We start from the raw sequence: 16968 nt of genomic DNA on the forward strand, positions 1-16968 counted from the left end.
AGACTCAAGACATTAAGAGGCCACATAACAATAATTGGTGCATATGCACCAGAAGAGGGAAAAGAAGAAGACAGTAATATATTTTATAAAGAATTACAGAATGCCATAGATAAAACAAACAAAACTGACTATTTACTGCTAGCAGGAGATTTAAATGCCAGAATAGGAAACAAAAAATACAAAACAAACATAGGTAAATTTGGCGAAGATACATGTAATCAAAATGGTCGCAGATTGCGCTATTTTGTCATTTATAATAATATGAGAATAATGAATTCAATGTTTAAACACAAGGAAATACATAAGTATACTTGGTCAGCCAGAGGATACAAATCAGTAATTGACTATGTTATCACAAATTTTAAATTAGCGGAGTTAATTTTAGATGTAAGAGCATATCGAGGCTTTGAATTAAACTCTGATCATTATATGGTATCAGCAAAAATTCGTTTTAAACCAAAGTGGCTAAAAACACATAGAATTGAAAATTCTTACCAGCCAAGCTACAAAATTTCTTCATTACAGGATCCTCAAGTTAGACTACAATATCAAAAATGCACAAACTTAAAAACAGAAACCACACATGAATCAAGTGACATAGAAGATGAATGGGAAAATTTGAAACAGATTCTCACAAAAGCAGCAACAGAAACCTTAGGAATAAAGCACAAATGGATTAGAAAAAGAGGACTACGAGACTGGAACAAAGAAATAGAAAATATAATAAAAACCAAAAAGGACAGTTACCAGAAATGGCTAAATTCCAAAACAATAGAAGCAGAAATAGAGTATAAAAGAAATAGTGCAATTGCAAAACGAGAAGTAAGGAAAAAACATAGAGAAAGATGGAACAATTTCGTAACAGAACTAGAAAAGGATTTATTTAAGCCACAACCCAAAACCTATAAAGTAAAAAAATACATGAATAAAGAAATAAAAGAAAAGATAAAAATACAAACAATAGATTTAGAAAAATGGGTGACCTATTTCCAAAATCTCTGGACAGATGAGAACAATGAATTAAAATTTTATAAGACAAAGAATGACCTAATAGAAAATATCACAATGTTAGAACTGAAAAATATAATAAAGAAGATGAAAAATAGGAAAACGCCAGGAGAAGACAATATAAATATAGAACTATACAAAAATGCAGGTGAAAAATTTAATGAAAGACTTTTGAAATTTTTTAATATGGTTTGGATGTCCGGAAAAACCCCTAACTCTTGGAAAAAAGCACTGGTCATCCCAATCTATAAAAAAAGGAAATAAAGACAATTGCAATAATTATAGGGGAATTAGCCTGCTGAATACAGGATATAAAATATATGCAGGAATATTAAAAGAGAAACTAAGCAGCATTGTAGAAAACAAATTACTAGAAGAACAAAATGGCTTCCGAAAAGGCCGATCCTGCATAGATCCAATTTTTACTTTAAAATTATTAATAGAAAAGAGAAGAGAATTTCAAAAAGAAACACATGGCGTTTATTGATTATGAAAAAGCATTTCACAAAATTAGTCGACAAAAATTGTTTAAAATATTAACCAATTTAAACATACCAAACCAACTTTTACAATCTATTCAAGAAATATATACAGGAAATAAAATAGCAGTTAAATTAGAACACACCTCACAATGGAAAGATATATCAAGAGGAGTACGACAAGGATGTGCCCTCTCACCTCTGCTTTTCAATATATATATAAATGAAATATTAACAATCTGGAAACAGCATAACCCATTTGGTATACAAATGACCCCGCAAATGAAGATAGATACACTACTATTTGCAGATGATCAAATAGTATTAGCTACATCAGAAGATGACTTACAAAGATCATTAAAATCATTAAATGATATCTCAAAGCAATATAATATGACAATATCCAAAGAAAAAACAAAAATAATGGCATTCAAAGGAGAAAACCCAATAAGAAGTAAAATAGTGATAGATAATACAATACTAGAACAAGTAAACACTTTCAGATACTTGGGATGTGATCTATCATACGAAGAAGAAAAAGACATAGACACTAAAATATCAAACTTTGTCAAAGTAAATGGCATAATAAATAGTATATTTAAGCCATCCCTGGTACAAAAACACACTAGAATCAGACTATATAATGTCTTGTCAAAACCAACTCTACTATACGGAAGCGAAACATGGACCATGAAAAGGAAAGATGAAAAACGAATTCAAACAGCAGAAATGGAGTTCCTCAGAAAAACAGCTGGATATACCAAGTGGGACCACAAAACAAATGAAGAAATCTTACAATCCCTAAAAATCAAACCAATTAATTACTACATAAGACAGTATAAACAAAAATGGCTAGAACATTTAAATCGAATGGACAACAGCAGACTACCAAAAATATTATACAGATACAAAATAAGTGGAAAAAGAAGAATTGGAAGACCAAGAAAGAGATGGCATGAGACCGGAACAGGCCACATGGCCTATATTCCATGATAAGAAGAAGAAGAATTTATTAAATTTATGGGATAAAGATGTTGAAAATAAATGTTAATTCAGTGTTTTTTTAATGTGCAAATCCTACCCCCAAATGCTTGTAAACGTGTACATTTCACCCTGGATGAATTAAGGAGTAAATAATCCAGATAATACAGAAACCCTACTTAAGAGGCTAAACATAATATTTTCTTCAGGAAATTTAACCCTCTGGGAAGCAAAGTAATATCACTCTGAGTTACAAAAATCATCTAATTAAAGACTTTAAACATCCTTTAACACAGTGCTTCCCAAACTGTGGGCCATAGTCCCCTTGGAGGGCCGTGAAATAATGAAAACAAATTTAAAATCTTTTAAGACTAAGTAGATTTTTTTATCTTAAAAGAAATGTATTTAATTTTTATTATTTATTATTTCTTTTTTGTTATTTTTTATATTTTAATGGAAAAAATCACACATTGGCGCGGGTTCACAAATTTTGTTTCCTGCGTATTTCGGCACTTAATGAATATTAGTAAATATATGCTTATTCATATAAGTTTCATTTCAAAGCAGAAATCTAAGAATTGCAGTTTCAAATATTTCAAATATTTCAGTTTTAATACTGCTACACCTGATATTGGTGTAGCAGTATTAAAACACATCCATCACATTAAATTGTTATTAAACTTCTTTTATGTTTTTAATTATTTCTTTATTACTAATCTTTTCGTTTCATGTGCTTATACTGCAAATGTACAATAACAATATATCTATATAAAAATGAGATAATGTGCCATGTCAAATGTGTATTGTAAGATGCTAAAAATGTAATATTTATATTTGATTTTTGCAATGTTCGCTTTGTGTACTGTATTGAATATAAATACAATAAATATTATAATATGTCTATATTGCGATTTTTTTTCGAGGGGGGCCGTGAAATATTTTAATTTTTCCAAAGGGGGGCCATGACATCCAGAAGTTTGGGAAGCACTGCTTTAACACACAAAAACATTAGGTGGTAGATGACTTTCATTTCCTGAGGTTAGATCACCACTATCACAATCACCACCTTTCTTATATGGGCCTCTAGTGACTTGAAAAGATTGCATGTTTGCTTTCTAAATCACTGGAAACTGGATTATATGACCATCAGCACACTTATGGTACTTATGTATGATACAGGGTTTGTTCAGGAAATTGCTAAACTTTTTAATTAAAATTTTTCCTATCTAACTTAGAAGCTATTCAACCTTGTTGCCTTCAAAACACTCTTCTCCACATTATGTACACTTCTTCTGCAGCTTTTCCCACTTAAGTAGGGGTTGCTGTTTGTGGTGAGTCTCCTCCACAACCTCGTGTCTTGGGCTGTAGCCACATCCAAGTTCTTCATCCTCAAGTCCTCCACCACCATCTCCCTCCATCTTTTCTTTGGCCGTTCGCGTTTCCTCCTCCCCTGCACATCCATCTGCATGACCTTTCTACCCACATACTCTTCCTCCCTCCTCATCACATGACCAAACCATCTCAATCTCGCCTCCTGTATCTTTGCTCCTAAGTTCGTAACTTTCACCGTTCCCCTTACATAGTCATTTCTCAGACGATCCTTTCTGGTCACACACCGCACATCCACCTAAGCATTCTCATCTCTGCTACCTCCATCCTGCTGATGTTATTTTTCCTCAGGGCCACAGTATCCATAGCATACTTCATCGCTGGTCTCACTACTGTCCTGTAAATTTTGCCTTTTAGATTGATTGGCATCCTCTACTGCCATCTCTATCTCCAGTTCTTCCATTCTGCTTGTATCCTACATCCCGCTTCCTGCTCAGGCTCACCATCCTCTTTCATTATTGAACCTAAGTATCTAAAGTCACTTACCTTCCTGATGACATCTCCTTCCAGCTCTAGATCTGTCTCCTGGTTGCCATCCACATTGCAACATATACTCTGTCTTACTTCTGCTCAGTCTCATACCTCTCTCTTCCAGTACTTTCCTCCAACTTTCCAGTTTAGCTGCCGCTTCTCTTGATTCTGCACAGTGTATTATATACACTGCTTCCAGCATTTCTTCCATCCTTTGAAACATTTCTGGAAAGCTTCTTTCAGGATACTGCACAGTTCCAATAGCATTTTTTTTCTCCCTTTATAGTGGCAATTTATCAAAACATCAACCTTTCAATTAGAGGAATAAAAAAAAGTGTGCTGGTGCAAGGTCAGGCGAGTAAGCAAGGTGTGGAATGACCATTGTTTCATGTTTCACCAAAAATCGATGGATTAGTAATGATGTGTGTGTGTGCGTGCATGCAGGTGCATTATCACGATGAAGCATCCATTAGTTTTCCCTTCGAACATTGGGACTTCTTTTTCTGATAGCTTCATGAAGACATTGCATTACCTGAATATAATACTCCATGTTCACTGTCTTGCCTTATGGAAGAAATTCATGGTGAACATTGCCCTCGGAATCGAAATAAACTGTCATCATCACTTTAATGTTTGACTGCACTTGTCTCGCTCTTTTTTTTGGGTTGTAGTGACCCTTTTCACACCCACTGTGATAATTGAGTTTTTGTTTTGACATCATAGCCATAAACCCTTGTCTCATCCCTGGTAATAATGTTTTTTTTTAAAGTTTTCATCCTTGTAAGCATGACTGTAAAGCTCTTGGCTCGCATCAACTCATATTTGTTTTTGATTGTCATTCAAAAGGTAAGGCACAAATTTGGCTGCAGTGCGATGCATGCCTAAATTTTGCATAAGAATCTCATGACATGGTTTTCGAAATGTTTACTTCTTCAGCTACCCCACGAACTTTTGAAAGATTTTCATCAATTTTTTCAATGTTGATGGTCGTCCTGAATGGGAATCATTGTTGACTGAATTTTGGCCATCTTTGAAACTTTCCACCACTTGTATGTTTGAGTCTGGCTTAAAGCCTCATTCCCAAATGCTGTTTTTAACATTTCAGATGTCTCCAGGAAAAACTTTCAAATTTGATTCAAATTCATTGATCATGAAAATCGCTTCTTTTAAACACAACAAAAACAACAACACCAGGTATGCTGAACACATGTTGATAAAAACAGGCATTTGTGTCAATGACAAAAACCATAACTAAGCAAAATATCATGTTGCACTGTTTGCTAGGCTGTTTCCCAATGTTGCTGCTAGATTGCAGCATATGAAGCACACAGCTAGTAGTGCTTGGCACGTTGATTCAAAAGTTTGGGAATTTGCCGAACAAACCTTGTATGTTTACAACTTTTTATGGGAAGGATTTGGACTCATGGCTTTAGGTTGGAGAGTAGAGATGTTCTGCCAACCAAGCCATCAATTTCTAGAATTGCCTATAAGGTTATGAAGTAGTGTTTTTAAAAATTAGCAGTTTTATAGAATTTTACCATATTTTAATGCAAGTTCTTTATAAATTTTAGGGTGGTGCTGGACTGGGATTCAGCATTGCTGGTGGTATAGACAATCCACATGTTGGTGAAGATCCAAGTATATATATAACAAAATTAATACCTGGAGGAGCAGCAGCTGCTGATGGACGACTACAGTGGGTACTTTCTTTATATCTTCTAACCTTGATTTTAAAGTAATGTATTTCAATAATTGAAATTTGAGAACTTTGCACACTAGAATGTACAGATTATAAGGACTACATGGTACAATTTTAGATTTACATTCTTGTGGCAACTTATTTAGGTAAAATTTATAAGCTCTGCATTACTTCAACCTTGGCATTTTTTGGGTCTGGCTCCCACTGACGAGACCTCAATAAGGGTAGTGGCCCTTGCCTTTAATGTATAGCATCATACATCTCTGCAAGGGGATGTGCTTTGCATTAGGGGAAAGTGATTGGATCTTACTCCACCTTTACCACGAGTTGCCTCAGACTTGAACTGTGTTCAGGCGCAAACTTGACTTACTTGTCTGTTTGCTTACTTGGGAAAAAGAATTAAAACCTAGCTTATAAAATTGCTTGGTATCTTTAACATATATACATATATACAGGGTGTCCCTGAATTCATGGCCCAAATGTGAGGGGATGGTAGTACACCGAAAAACCACCAATATTCGTCATAGAACATGTGGTCGCAAACGCAGTGTAAAGTCGGAAATGAAGGACAGACACAGGTTTCCATATTGACATTTATTGGAGATCATTACAACAATGATCTCCAGAAATGCGCAAACGTCCAGCAACCAACGTTGATGCATGCACCACAACGACAGAGTAGTGATTGGCGTACCTGCTTATAAACACTGGGCTTGTCGCGCACATCGCTGGCTGCAATGGACAGTCAGGCTACCAGATCCTCTGCAGACTGCACGGGCATCTCGTACATGACACTCTTCAAATGTCCCCACAGAAAGAAATTGAGACAAGAAAGATCGGGAGATCTGGAGGGACATGGGATGGGACCACCGCACCCAATCCATCGGTTCCCAAATGTGGCATTAAGATGCTGACGCACGTCCATGCTGAAATGGGCGTGTGCCCCATCGTGTCGGAACCACATACCGGAGCAAATGGCGACTTGAACATCCTGAAGCAATTATGGCAAAATCTGTTTTGCAGAAAAATACGGTACGTTCATCCATCGAGGCAGTAGGTAGAGTCCAATTAAGTAGTCATGCACGATCCCTACCCTGACAGTGACGGCAAACCGTTGTTGGTTCGACTGTGAACGTGTACTATGGGGGTTCTGGGCTGCCCACAAACGTGCATTATGGACACTAACTACACCTTCACATGAGAAAGTTGATTTATCCGTAAATAGCACATGAGCGGGGAAATCGGGCTGTACGACACTTTGCTGCAGGAACCACTGGGCGAATCCATGTGCGCATGATAATCAACAGCTGTCAATGCTTGCACTCACTGCAAGTGATAGACGTGTAGCCCTTCTTCATACAGTACTCACCAGACACTGTTCCGTTGTTCACCCAGGCTCCGGGCAGCAGATCACCTGCTTGTACCTGTGTTTTATGTTACCATACACAGGATAGCTGGCATTCTGACCGTCCAGCATCATGTCGACTGACGTGGAAGGTGCCTGCCTCACACAGCTGATGGTGCAGTCGTGCAAACATTTTATGATTGGGCACATGGCACATAAGATATCGCTCACAGTACAGTCTTTGCGCCTCTCTACCATTGCCCTCAACTACGCTGTACATACATAAGGTACATATCAGCTTTCTTTGCGTTCGTAAACTGCTCCATCTTGTGTCCAGTCGACACTGAGAATGCTGGGGTTTGGCCGATCCAGCGCTTTTAAGCCATGTCGCCTCATCTACACCCCCTACCGGCACCAGGCTGCATTTGCGTCCACATATTCTATGAAAAATATTGGTGGTTTCGGTGTGTGTACTACTATCCTCTCACGTTTGGGCCATGATTCATGGACACCCTGTGTGTGTGTGTGTGTGTGTGTGTGTGTGTGTGTGTGTGTGTGTGTGTGTGTGTGTGTGTGTGTGTGTGTGTGTGTAAAGGAAATTCATTTTAGAACTTCATATTTTTTAACCTTACTCATACATATGTGCAACATTGGTGGAAAAAACTATGTTTATTTATATTTATTTATTATTTGACTATGAGAAAATGTTTTTTTTTATTATTGCACAATATGCTTATCATTAGATCATATTAGAATAACTAGTCCATATTTGAAAAGCATACTAAACTAATGGTTTCAAACTTATTTTAATAATAATTTGCTTAGCAATGTTTGTGACATACTGTACTTAAAAATCCACAGTATCCACATTTCTTCTTCAGTACTAAATTTACAGAGCAGTAGTAGCAAGTGTCCTTGAGTAGTATCAAGGACAACTAAATATATGATATGTGTTTGCATTTTTGTTTATCAGTGGAATTATTATTATTATTACCACAAGACCTCATTGAGTCAAAGATTCATCTGGGAGGTCCTTTTATCACACACACAGCTCATCATACCTTGTCTTAAACACACTCAAACTCCTTGCAGACACCACACTCTCAGGCAAGGCATTCCAATCGTTTACAACTCTGCACGAAAAAAACCTGCTTCTCACTCCCCTACTCACACCCTCTTTATACAGTTTCCAGGATGACCTCTGGTTCTCCCCTGATCTCCCAATATTTTCTGTAGAACTTCTCCAGCATTGATCCTATAACAACCCCTTACTAACTGCAAACAGGGGAGATATGATAGGTCTCTATCATATTTCCCCTCTTCCTCCTGTCCACCAGACTCTGCTAATTACATCTTCTCAATCTTTCCTCAAGTATGAGGAAAGATTGAGAAGATTCCAGAGGTTAGAAACTACCTTAGTCAGTCACCTTTGGACTCTTTCCAACATCTCTTCGTCCTTCTGAAAACCAGGTAACCAAATCTAGGCACAATAGTCCATGTGTGGCCTAATCAAAGCCGTACACAACAGAACAAAAATCTCCCTACTTCTACACGTCAGTGTCCTCCACATCATTCCCAGAAGCCTTTGTGTTGTCTTCACAATTTTGGATATGTGTCCCCTAAATTTCAAATCGTTATCCACTATCACCCCAGATCTCTTATTTCCTCCACCTCCAACAATATATCCTCACCAAACATAAATTCTGCATCCCATCTTTGTTTTCCAAATTTTAAAACCTTACATTTTGCAACATTGAACTCACATCCCCATTTGCTTGCCCAATCACTCAATTTATTCAAGTCTTCTTGCAAGGCCACAACATCTTCACTGCTCTTTATGGTTCGTCCCAACTTTGCATCATCTGCAAAAAACTGAATATCTCCATCCAAATCTTCGCCAATATCATTAATATACAAGTTAAAAAGTAATGGCCCTAAAACAGACCCCTGAGGCACTCTACTAGTGACTTTCCTTTTCCTGGATATTGCACCCCCATACACAACTTGTTGATCCCTATTAGATAGCCAGTCTCCAATCCAATCTGCTCTAGCTTGCCTGTCAACTTATCATGAGGTAATCTATCAAAAGCCTTTGCAAAATCCAAGTTTATTACTGTGCATCCTTCTCCTCTGTCCAAGGAAGCAGTCACTTTATTGTAATAAGTAAGTAGATTACTAAAACATGACTCCCTTAGTAAAATCCATGCTATCCATCAAAGATAATACCATTGTTGTCAACCCAATTCTGGATCCTAGTTCTCACAAGCTTCTCTAACAACTTAACCACAACACCTGACACACAGATAGGTCTATAGTTTGATGCTTGAGTTCGATCACCTCCTTTATGAAGTGGGACAATCTTGTCCTCCTTCCACTCCTTAGGAACTTGACCGAGTTCAAGACTCATATTAAAAAAATATGTCAAGGCAGGTGTCAACACTCTGGCACATTCCTTCAGAATACGTGGTGATATATTATCAAGTCCCACGGCCTTATTAACATCTAGTTTGCTCAATTCCCCCATCAATCTCTCCATGAAGTCACATTTACAAGATTGAAAGACCTTTATGAACTGCTCGTTAAGTATCTCCACCGCACATTATGCAACAGCTGTCTTTATACCATTTTCTCCAATCAGTGCCATCCTTCCATAATCATTCTTTCTTTTGCTGGCTACATGTCAAAAGAACTCCTTAGGATTATTTTTGGCTTCATTAGCTAACTGCTGTTCATACCTCACTTTAACTACCCTCACCAACCAAGTCACCTGCCTTGCCTGGTCTTTGTAAACCTCATGGAATTGGTTATTTCCACTTCTGTTATGCTGCCTCCATAATGCCCTTTTTCTCTGTATCACATGCTCAATCTGTTTATTTATCCATCTCACACCTACCTTATTTAACCTTCTCACCCTTGGAATACATTTAGACTTTGCTAATAAGAAGCTGTGGAGAGGCAGCTGAATAAATTCCTATGAAATATGAGAGAAATTAGTCAAAACACTGAAGGGGTTATAGGTGACCTCTTCAGTGTTCAAATTAATTTCAGAATTCTGAGAAAAATTAAAGTTATATTAAAAATGAAGCTATTAGGAATGAACTTTGTTGGCATTGTTAGCATTCAAGAATGTGTAAGCAGAGCTTATCTCAATGGAGTCAGAAGACTCATTGTAGGAGATCCATTATTCTCAAACTAGCAATTATTCACACATTACCAATCACATCTTTCCTTAAACTTATTCACTGACAAAGCATCACAGCCACTTCTGACAACCCATGTCACCCCCACCACCTTCCAAACAAAAAATCTACACCTAACATCCTTGATAATTACACTGTTACACACCTTTCATAGGTGATCCCTTGTTCTCTCCCTTAATGCCATGTACTGGAAAAAGGTCTTCGGTGTCAATCCTGTTAAACCCCTAAAATGCTTCTATGATGTCTCCTCTTTTTTTTGCCTATCAGCTAGTTTTTGAAGCTCAAAAACCATTAATCTATTCTCATAGGATGCATTCCATAGACCTGCCACAATCTTTGTCACTTTCCTCTGGATCCCCTGCACCACTTCTTCATTTTCATAGAATTCAGGTGTCCAGATTTGTGTGCAGTAGTCCACATATGGCCTTATATAGAAGAACAATTACTTCTCTATCCCTGCTTATTAGTGTGTTTTTCAACAACCATATAAATCTTATCTGCTGTTTTTGGCTTTCTTTGCAATATGCCCTCTAAACTTCAAATTCCATGTTTAAAATCACACCAAATCCTTGGCCTTAGTTTCATTAGCTCAGTTCCATGAATGTAGTACATAGCTTGTGATTTCTTCCCAATGTGCCTTACACTTGGGCACATTAAACTGGCATCCATTTACCTTTGCCTATAATGCTAGTCTATTTAGATCTTCATACAAGATCATCTCTACATCACCTTCATTTACCATCATTCTTCCCAAGTTAGCATCAACAGCAAACAACTGAATATTTCCTGCCAAATCATTTCCTATACCACTGATGCACACATTAAACAACAGAGGACCAAATACTGAGCCCTATGATACACCACTGGTCACCTGCTTTCTCTTGGACTAAGCTCCTCTCTTAACCAGTCTTTGATATTTGTCCATTAACCACCCTCTAATCCAAATCACCAGATTCATATCCATCCCCATTGCTCCAATTTATGCGACAGAGTTCTATGTGGAATTTTGTCAAATGCCTTTTCAAAATCTAGCAATATCACTGAGTAGCCATTTCCCTTATTCAACTCCATTTTAACTTTATTATAAAAAGTAAGCAATTACTAGAATAATTACTCATCAAGTAATTATTATAATAATTACTGATTAAGAATTACTAGAATAATTTGATTGTATAGCAAACTGCAGAGTTAAGGGAACATGGAGTAATTGTCAACAGGAAGTTCTAGTTCTTGGATTACATTATAAAAGTAGTGAATATTACCTAGTGGGTTTGCTGCAAAGGGCATGGTATTGATGTTGGAAGTTTTTTCACTTGGTTATACTAAATTATATATAAATTAAAGATGCCAAGAAATTATATTCTTGGTTTAATCCTTTAAACCAAGTGTCAATATATCCAAGTGTAAGCAAACAAAGTTTGCACATGAAGTAATTTCAGGACTGGGCAACTCGTATATAGAAGCTAATGACTTCACATCACTTGCCTTAGCATCCCATAATGCAAGGCACATATCCTTATGGACCGGTTTTGACCTTTATTGAGGTCTCATCAGTGGGAGCCAGACCCATGGCTATTCGTATATGGACATATGACTTCTCCATTACTTCAACCTTGGTATCACTTCTGGGTCTGGCTCCCACTGATGAGATTTCAATAAAGGTCAAAACTGGTCTTCCCATAATGCATAGCATTGTATATGTCTGTAAGGATATGTGCTTTGCATTTTGAGATACTAAGGCAAGTGATGTGAAGTCGTTAGCTTCTATATACGAGTTGCCCAGTCCTGAAATTACTTCAGACACAAACTTTGTTTGTTTACACTTGGATAAAGGATTAAACCAAGAATATAATTTCTTTGCATCTTTAATTTAAAGGGCATGGTAGTTCTAGTACATCCTTTATTTCAGGGCTGGTCACCTGGATTTAGGAATGAGGAACCATAGAAAAGGTATGAAGGCAGAAAACACAGATGATATCTGAACTTTGAAATGTTGACCCTGAGGACAGATTGATGATCTGGCTTTCTCTCTACCAAATACAGATTTGTTAAGCAGGAAGAGGGATAATATGATTGAGATATATGTGAGTTTTTGAGAGATATTTAGCAACTAGGCATTGGGAGATGTTCTAAAGGTTAAAGTAAAGGAAAGGGATAAGAAGCCATCCTTGGAAGTGTTGCATGATGAAGTGGGAAGTAGTTTGAATGGAGAGCAGTGGGCACATGTAGTTATTTTTCAGTTATGCTTCAGTGGGCACATGCAGTTATGTTTGAGATGATGAGTATACAGCTCCTCAGGTAGTAAATAATTTTTAAATGTATGGCATGGTCAGCTTTCTGTGGCCTAGGGCAAACTTTCCATTACGAGGCTGTTTAACTGCATGGCAATCACCATACCTGGTTGGCCAAGTGGTTAGCATATCGGCTCTCCAACCAGCAGGTTGCTCATTCAAATTCCACCATGGGTGTGAATGTTTGTGAATCTTGAGGTGGCAATGAATTTTTTTACCTAATTTGAGACTATTGGTGGTCTTTAGTGCCTTGAACAAAGTTCCATGTTTGGTCTCTACAGCAGGGTTTCTGCATGAAGTAAAAATAAAAAAATAATAAACTATAAAATAATTTAAAAACTTCAGCACATCCATTAGTATAGGTTTACATCCTTTTATGTGTGGGAGTGAAATAAATACAGTAGAAACTGTCAAACATCTTCAGCTAATGAAATACAGAAACACCAGAGCAATATTTCCTACTCATCTCACAGGAGTGGGGAAGAAAAAAGAAAAATAACTGTTACTGTTTCTTTTTTCTCAGCCTGTATAATAATACTTTTCATTAATGGCACAAGCATTTATGTCAGTTTATCCAGTTAAACTAATGCCATCTTTACCACACAATTTCCATGGTAGACTGCAAATAGTTATATAAATGATAATTTGCAGTCTGTTAACTGTGGTGGATCACCAGCAGTAAACTATATACTTTAATGACCAAATTCAGCTTCCATTTCTTTGTTATGGTCACCAACTCTCTTCAATATGCTGAGCACATATATCAACTATCTGGCTGTCTCAGTTTACATTATGTTCTGTATTGGAAGTTTTTCTACTTGGTTATACTATAAATTAAAGATAATACCAAGAAAATATATACTTGGTTTAATCCTTTATCCAAATGTAAGCAAACAAAGTTTGCCGGACTGGTTGGCCAAGTGGTTAGCATATCCACTCTCCAGCCAAAAGGCTGTGGGCATGGATCTTTGTGCTTGTCTGTGAAAATACTAGTGGCGGTAGATGGCATTGGTGTAGATGATGAAAGTAGTAGTTGGTGGATTGAGTGGTGGAGAGTTGTAGAGTAGGTGCCCTCCCTTGATGAGTCTTTGGACTCCCTGGAGGTGTCATGTAATAATAATAATTAGGACTGGGGCAACTGATATATAGAAGCTAGTGACATCACATCACTCGCCTTAGTATCCCATAATGCAAAGCACATCCTTACGGGTATGTATAATGCTATGCATTATGGGAAGGATCATTACCCAGACCAGTTTCTACCTTTATTGAGGTATCATCAATGGGAGCCAGACCTAGAGGTGATAATTATTATTATTATTGTTCCGGGACATCATCGAGGGAGGCCCTAACATCATGTCAAGAACAACTATTCAACATTCACACAGTATCTATCATCATACCTTGCCTTGAACTCATTCACGTTCGTAGCACCCACAACAGACTCTGGAAGCTTATTCCACTCATTTACCACTCTCTTGTCAACCACGCTCTTGCCCAGCTTCCATGCATGGCCCCTAGTCCTCCCACCACCAGTCATATTTTCAAAAATATCTTCTGGATCAATCTTATAAAAACCCTTCAGTAATTTGAATGTCTCAATCATATCACCCCTCCTTCGCCTATCGTCCAATTTCTGCAACCCACAAATCTTCAACCTATTCTCATAAGGTTCATTCCACAGACCTGCTATCATCTTGGTCACTCGTCTCTGGACCCTCTCCACTTCCTCCCCATCACGAAGAAACCCTGGTGCCCATAGCTGGGCACAGAAGTCCAGATGGGGTCTTATCAAGGCTCGATACAGAGGAACAACAACTTGTTCGTCTCTGCATGTTAAAGTATTTTTCAGAAGCCAAGTGATTTGGTGAGCTGTTTTAGTTACTTTTGCAATGTGCCCCCTAAACTTCAACTCCCTATCCACCAACACTCCCAAATCCCTGGCCTCATCAATCTCCTGGAGTATGATTCCACCAATGCGATATACTGCTGCTATTCTTTTCACTCCAAAGTGCATAACCTTACACTTTGCCACATTAAATTGACATCCATTTTTCCTAGCCCAGTCCTCCAAACTATCCTATTCACAAGGATAATAAGGTTGAAGTAATGACGAAATCATATTTCCTATATAAGTAGCCAAAAGGTGTCGCACCTTATTATTAAAATACTCTGGATTAGAAATAGCTCTCGGAAGTTTTTCCACTTGGTTATACTATAAATTAATAAAGATACCAAAGAAAAGAGACCTCAGTTAACGTCAAAACTGGTCTGGGTCACTGATTATGGGATACTAAGGCAAGTGATGTAAAGTTGCAATATTATGTGGTTTTCTATCTTATCTGCTGAACCATTGTAATATTATGGGTTTTTCTACCCTACTGGCTCCTATAATTTTATTCGTTAAACTTTAACCTTATCTTTTTTTCTTTCACGTACTCAGTTAATCTTATTTTCCTTTCTCTACTTTCAGTATTCTTTTCCTATGCCAGAAATCTCTAGAAATTTATTTAATTATTACTAGCCGCCACTAAAGTTCTCCAAATGGCATAAGAAATTATTTATACTTCCAGTAAAGTTCGTACTCTATAATTATATACAGTCGTGGCTAACTCTTAACTCAAAATTCGTACCAAATTCCAATCTACCCCACTCACAGGATCGTTTTTTTTTTTTTTTTTTTTGAGAACAGTGCAGTTACGAAAAAGATCAGACGGCACTCCTTTTAAATATAACAAACATATTTATTTTATACTAAAACAGTAATACGAGGTATGCACTAAAAGGATGCTACTCTCCTTTCCTCTCTAAGCTAAGCATAAAAAAAATCATATACGACAAATTCTTAGGCATGCAACAAATACCAATGACGTAAATTATTAAACAATTAAATTAGATAACTATTAACAATCAGCCTATTTACAGTTTAGGAATTTCCATGCTTTGATTAATTACAATCTCCATTTCCAACCTTCACATAACAATATAACATTCTTCAAGCAAACTACTTCTCATAACATTATATTTCTTAATTCTATAATCTTGTCAGTTCCTCTTAACCATTTCTTTACAATACAATGTAAGTTAAAATTTTCATTAATGTCTTTCAATTACTTTAAAACAGATTCTCTCTTTGCGAACAAGTATTCAATCTAATGTATATAGCAGTTCTATGAATTCAGTCTTTCTAAACAGTCCTTCACATCATAAATAAAAAAAAGTTTTGCTACAAAATTCAATTCACATGACTCCTCCATAGGTACAATGCACTTAGTTTTATTTTGTTTACAGACTTATTCTGGATCCCCCTCTATGCTAGGGCTTGAGCTATCACTTTAGACGTTTCACGGACACTGTGTTCTCCTCTGGAATTTCTCGCGGGGCTGGAGCGCGATCTTCCGACGTTGTAGGCTCTCGGATGTAAAGTCTGATGGTCAAGGCTTTGTCATCCTGGTCCTGGGCTGCTATTTGCTTTGTAAGGTTTTCCCTCTGGTTACCCTCCACGACTTCATCTGGAATCTGACGTAGTCCATGGATCGGCTCCCTCCTTTTCTCCTGGCGTCAAATCTGCCGATGCTCAATAGTCCCTCTATTATCCTTTTGTTCGGTTCTCGCGGAACCCTGCGCAAATGTTTTAGACCTCAGATATTCCCGTGCAAACTTTGAATTAAGGTCTGAGATCCCCGTACCTTTCACATGCAAACTCTTATCCTTCTAGAAAGTGCAGACTTTTAGATCTCCCTGAAGTGTACGTTTAATCCCTTTTACAGCATAGTGTAACAGCTTCTGATGTATATTGCCCTCTTTTGCTATTGACCTTGAAGGCGGTATCAGACTGCTTTGGTTACAGTAGGTTTCTTTTTCACCCAATACTAAGTGATAACATCAAATACATTTCCGAATTCTAAAGTATTGCCCTTGAACTTCTATTGTAAGATATTTGTTTACTCTATTCTAGCATGTTTAATTCCTCTGGGTCTCTATAGATGGGCTTTGGTATCTACTTACATAGATAAATTCTAACATATTTCTGATTTCTAGGTCATTTTCCCTTGAACTACATATTCGCATATCTTCTATTTACACAGTATCATGCTAATTTTTC

General features: G+C 37.2%; 1 protein-coding gene across 11 annotated transcripts in view; it reads left to right on the plus strand.

Annotated features, from left to right (window-relative positions):
* The window catches only part of LOC150100053 (MAGUK scaffold protein DLG1-like), a 741341-nt gene that overhangs the window by 546586 nt on the left and 177787 nt on the right, over positions 1 to 16968 (plus strand). For all 11 annotated transcript variants that reach the window (XR_016549250.1, XM_090402768.1, XM_090402765.1 and 8 more), the window contains one exon: positions 5900 to 6024. Coding sequence is in view for 10 of the 11 variants with exons in the window: in XM_090402768.1 (XP_090258894.1) it covers positions 5900 to 6024 (125 nt within the window). In the remaining variant the exon portion in view is untranslated. The remainder of the gene's footprint in view (positions 1 to 5899; positions 6025 to 16968) is intronic.

This window comes from Typopeltis vanoorti, chromosome 13 (genome assembly GCF_054136105.1).
Source record: "Typopeltis vanoorti isolate ZY-2024b chromosome 13, IOZ_Tvanoo_1.0, whole genome shotgun sequence".
NCBI classification, from domain to species: Eukaryota; Metazoa; Arthropoda; class Arachnida; order Uropygi; family Thelyphonidae; genus Typopeltis; species Typopeltis vanoorti.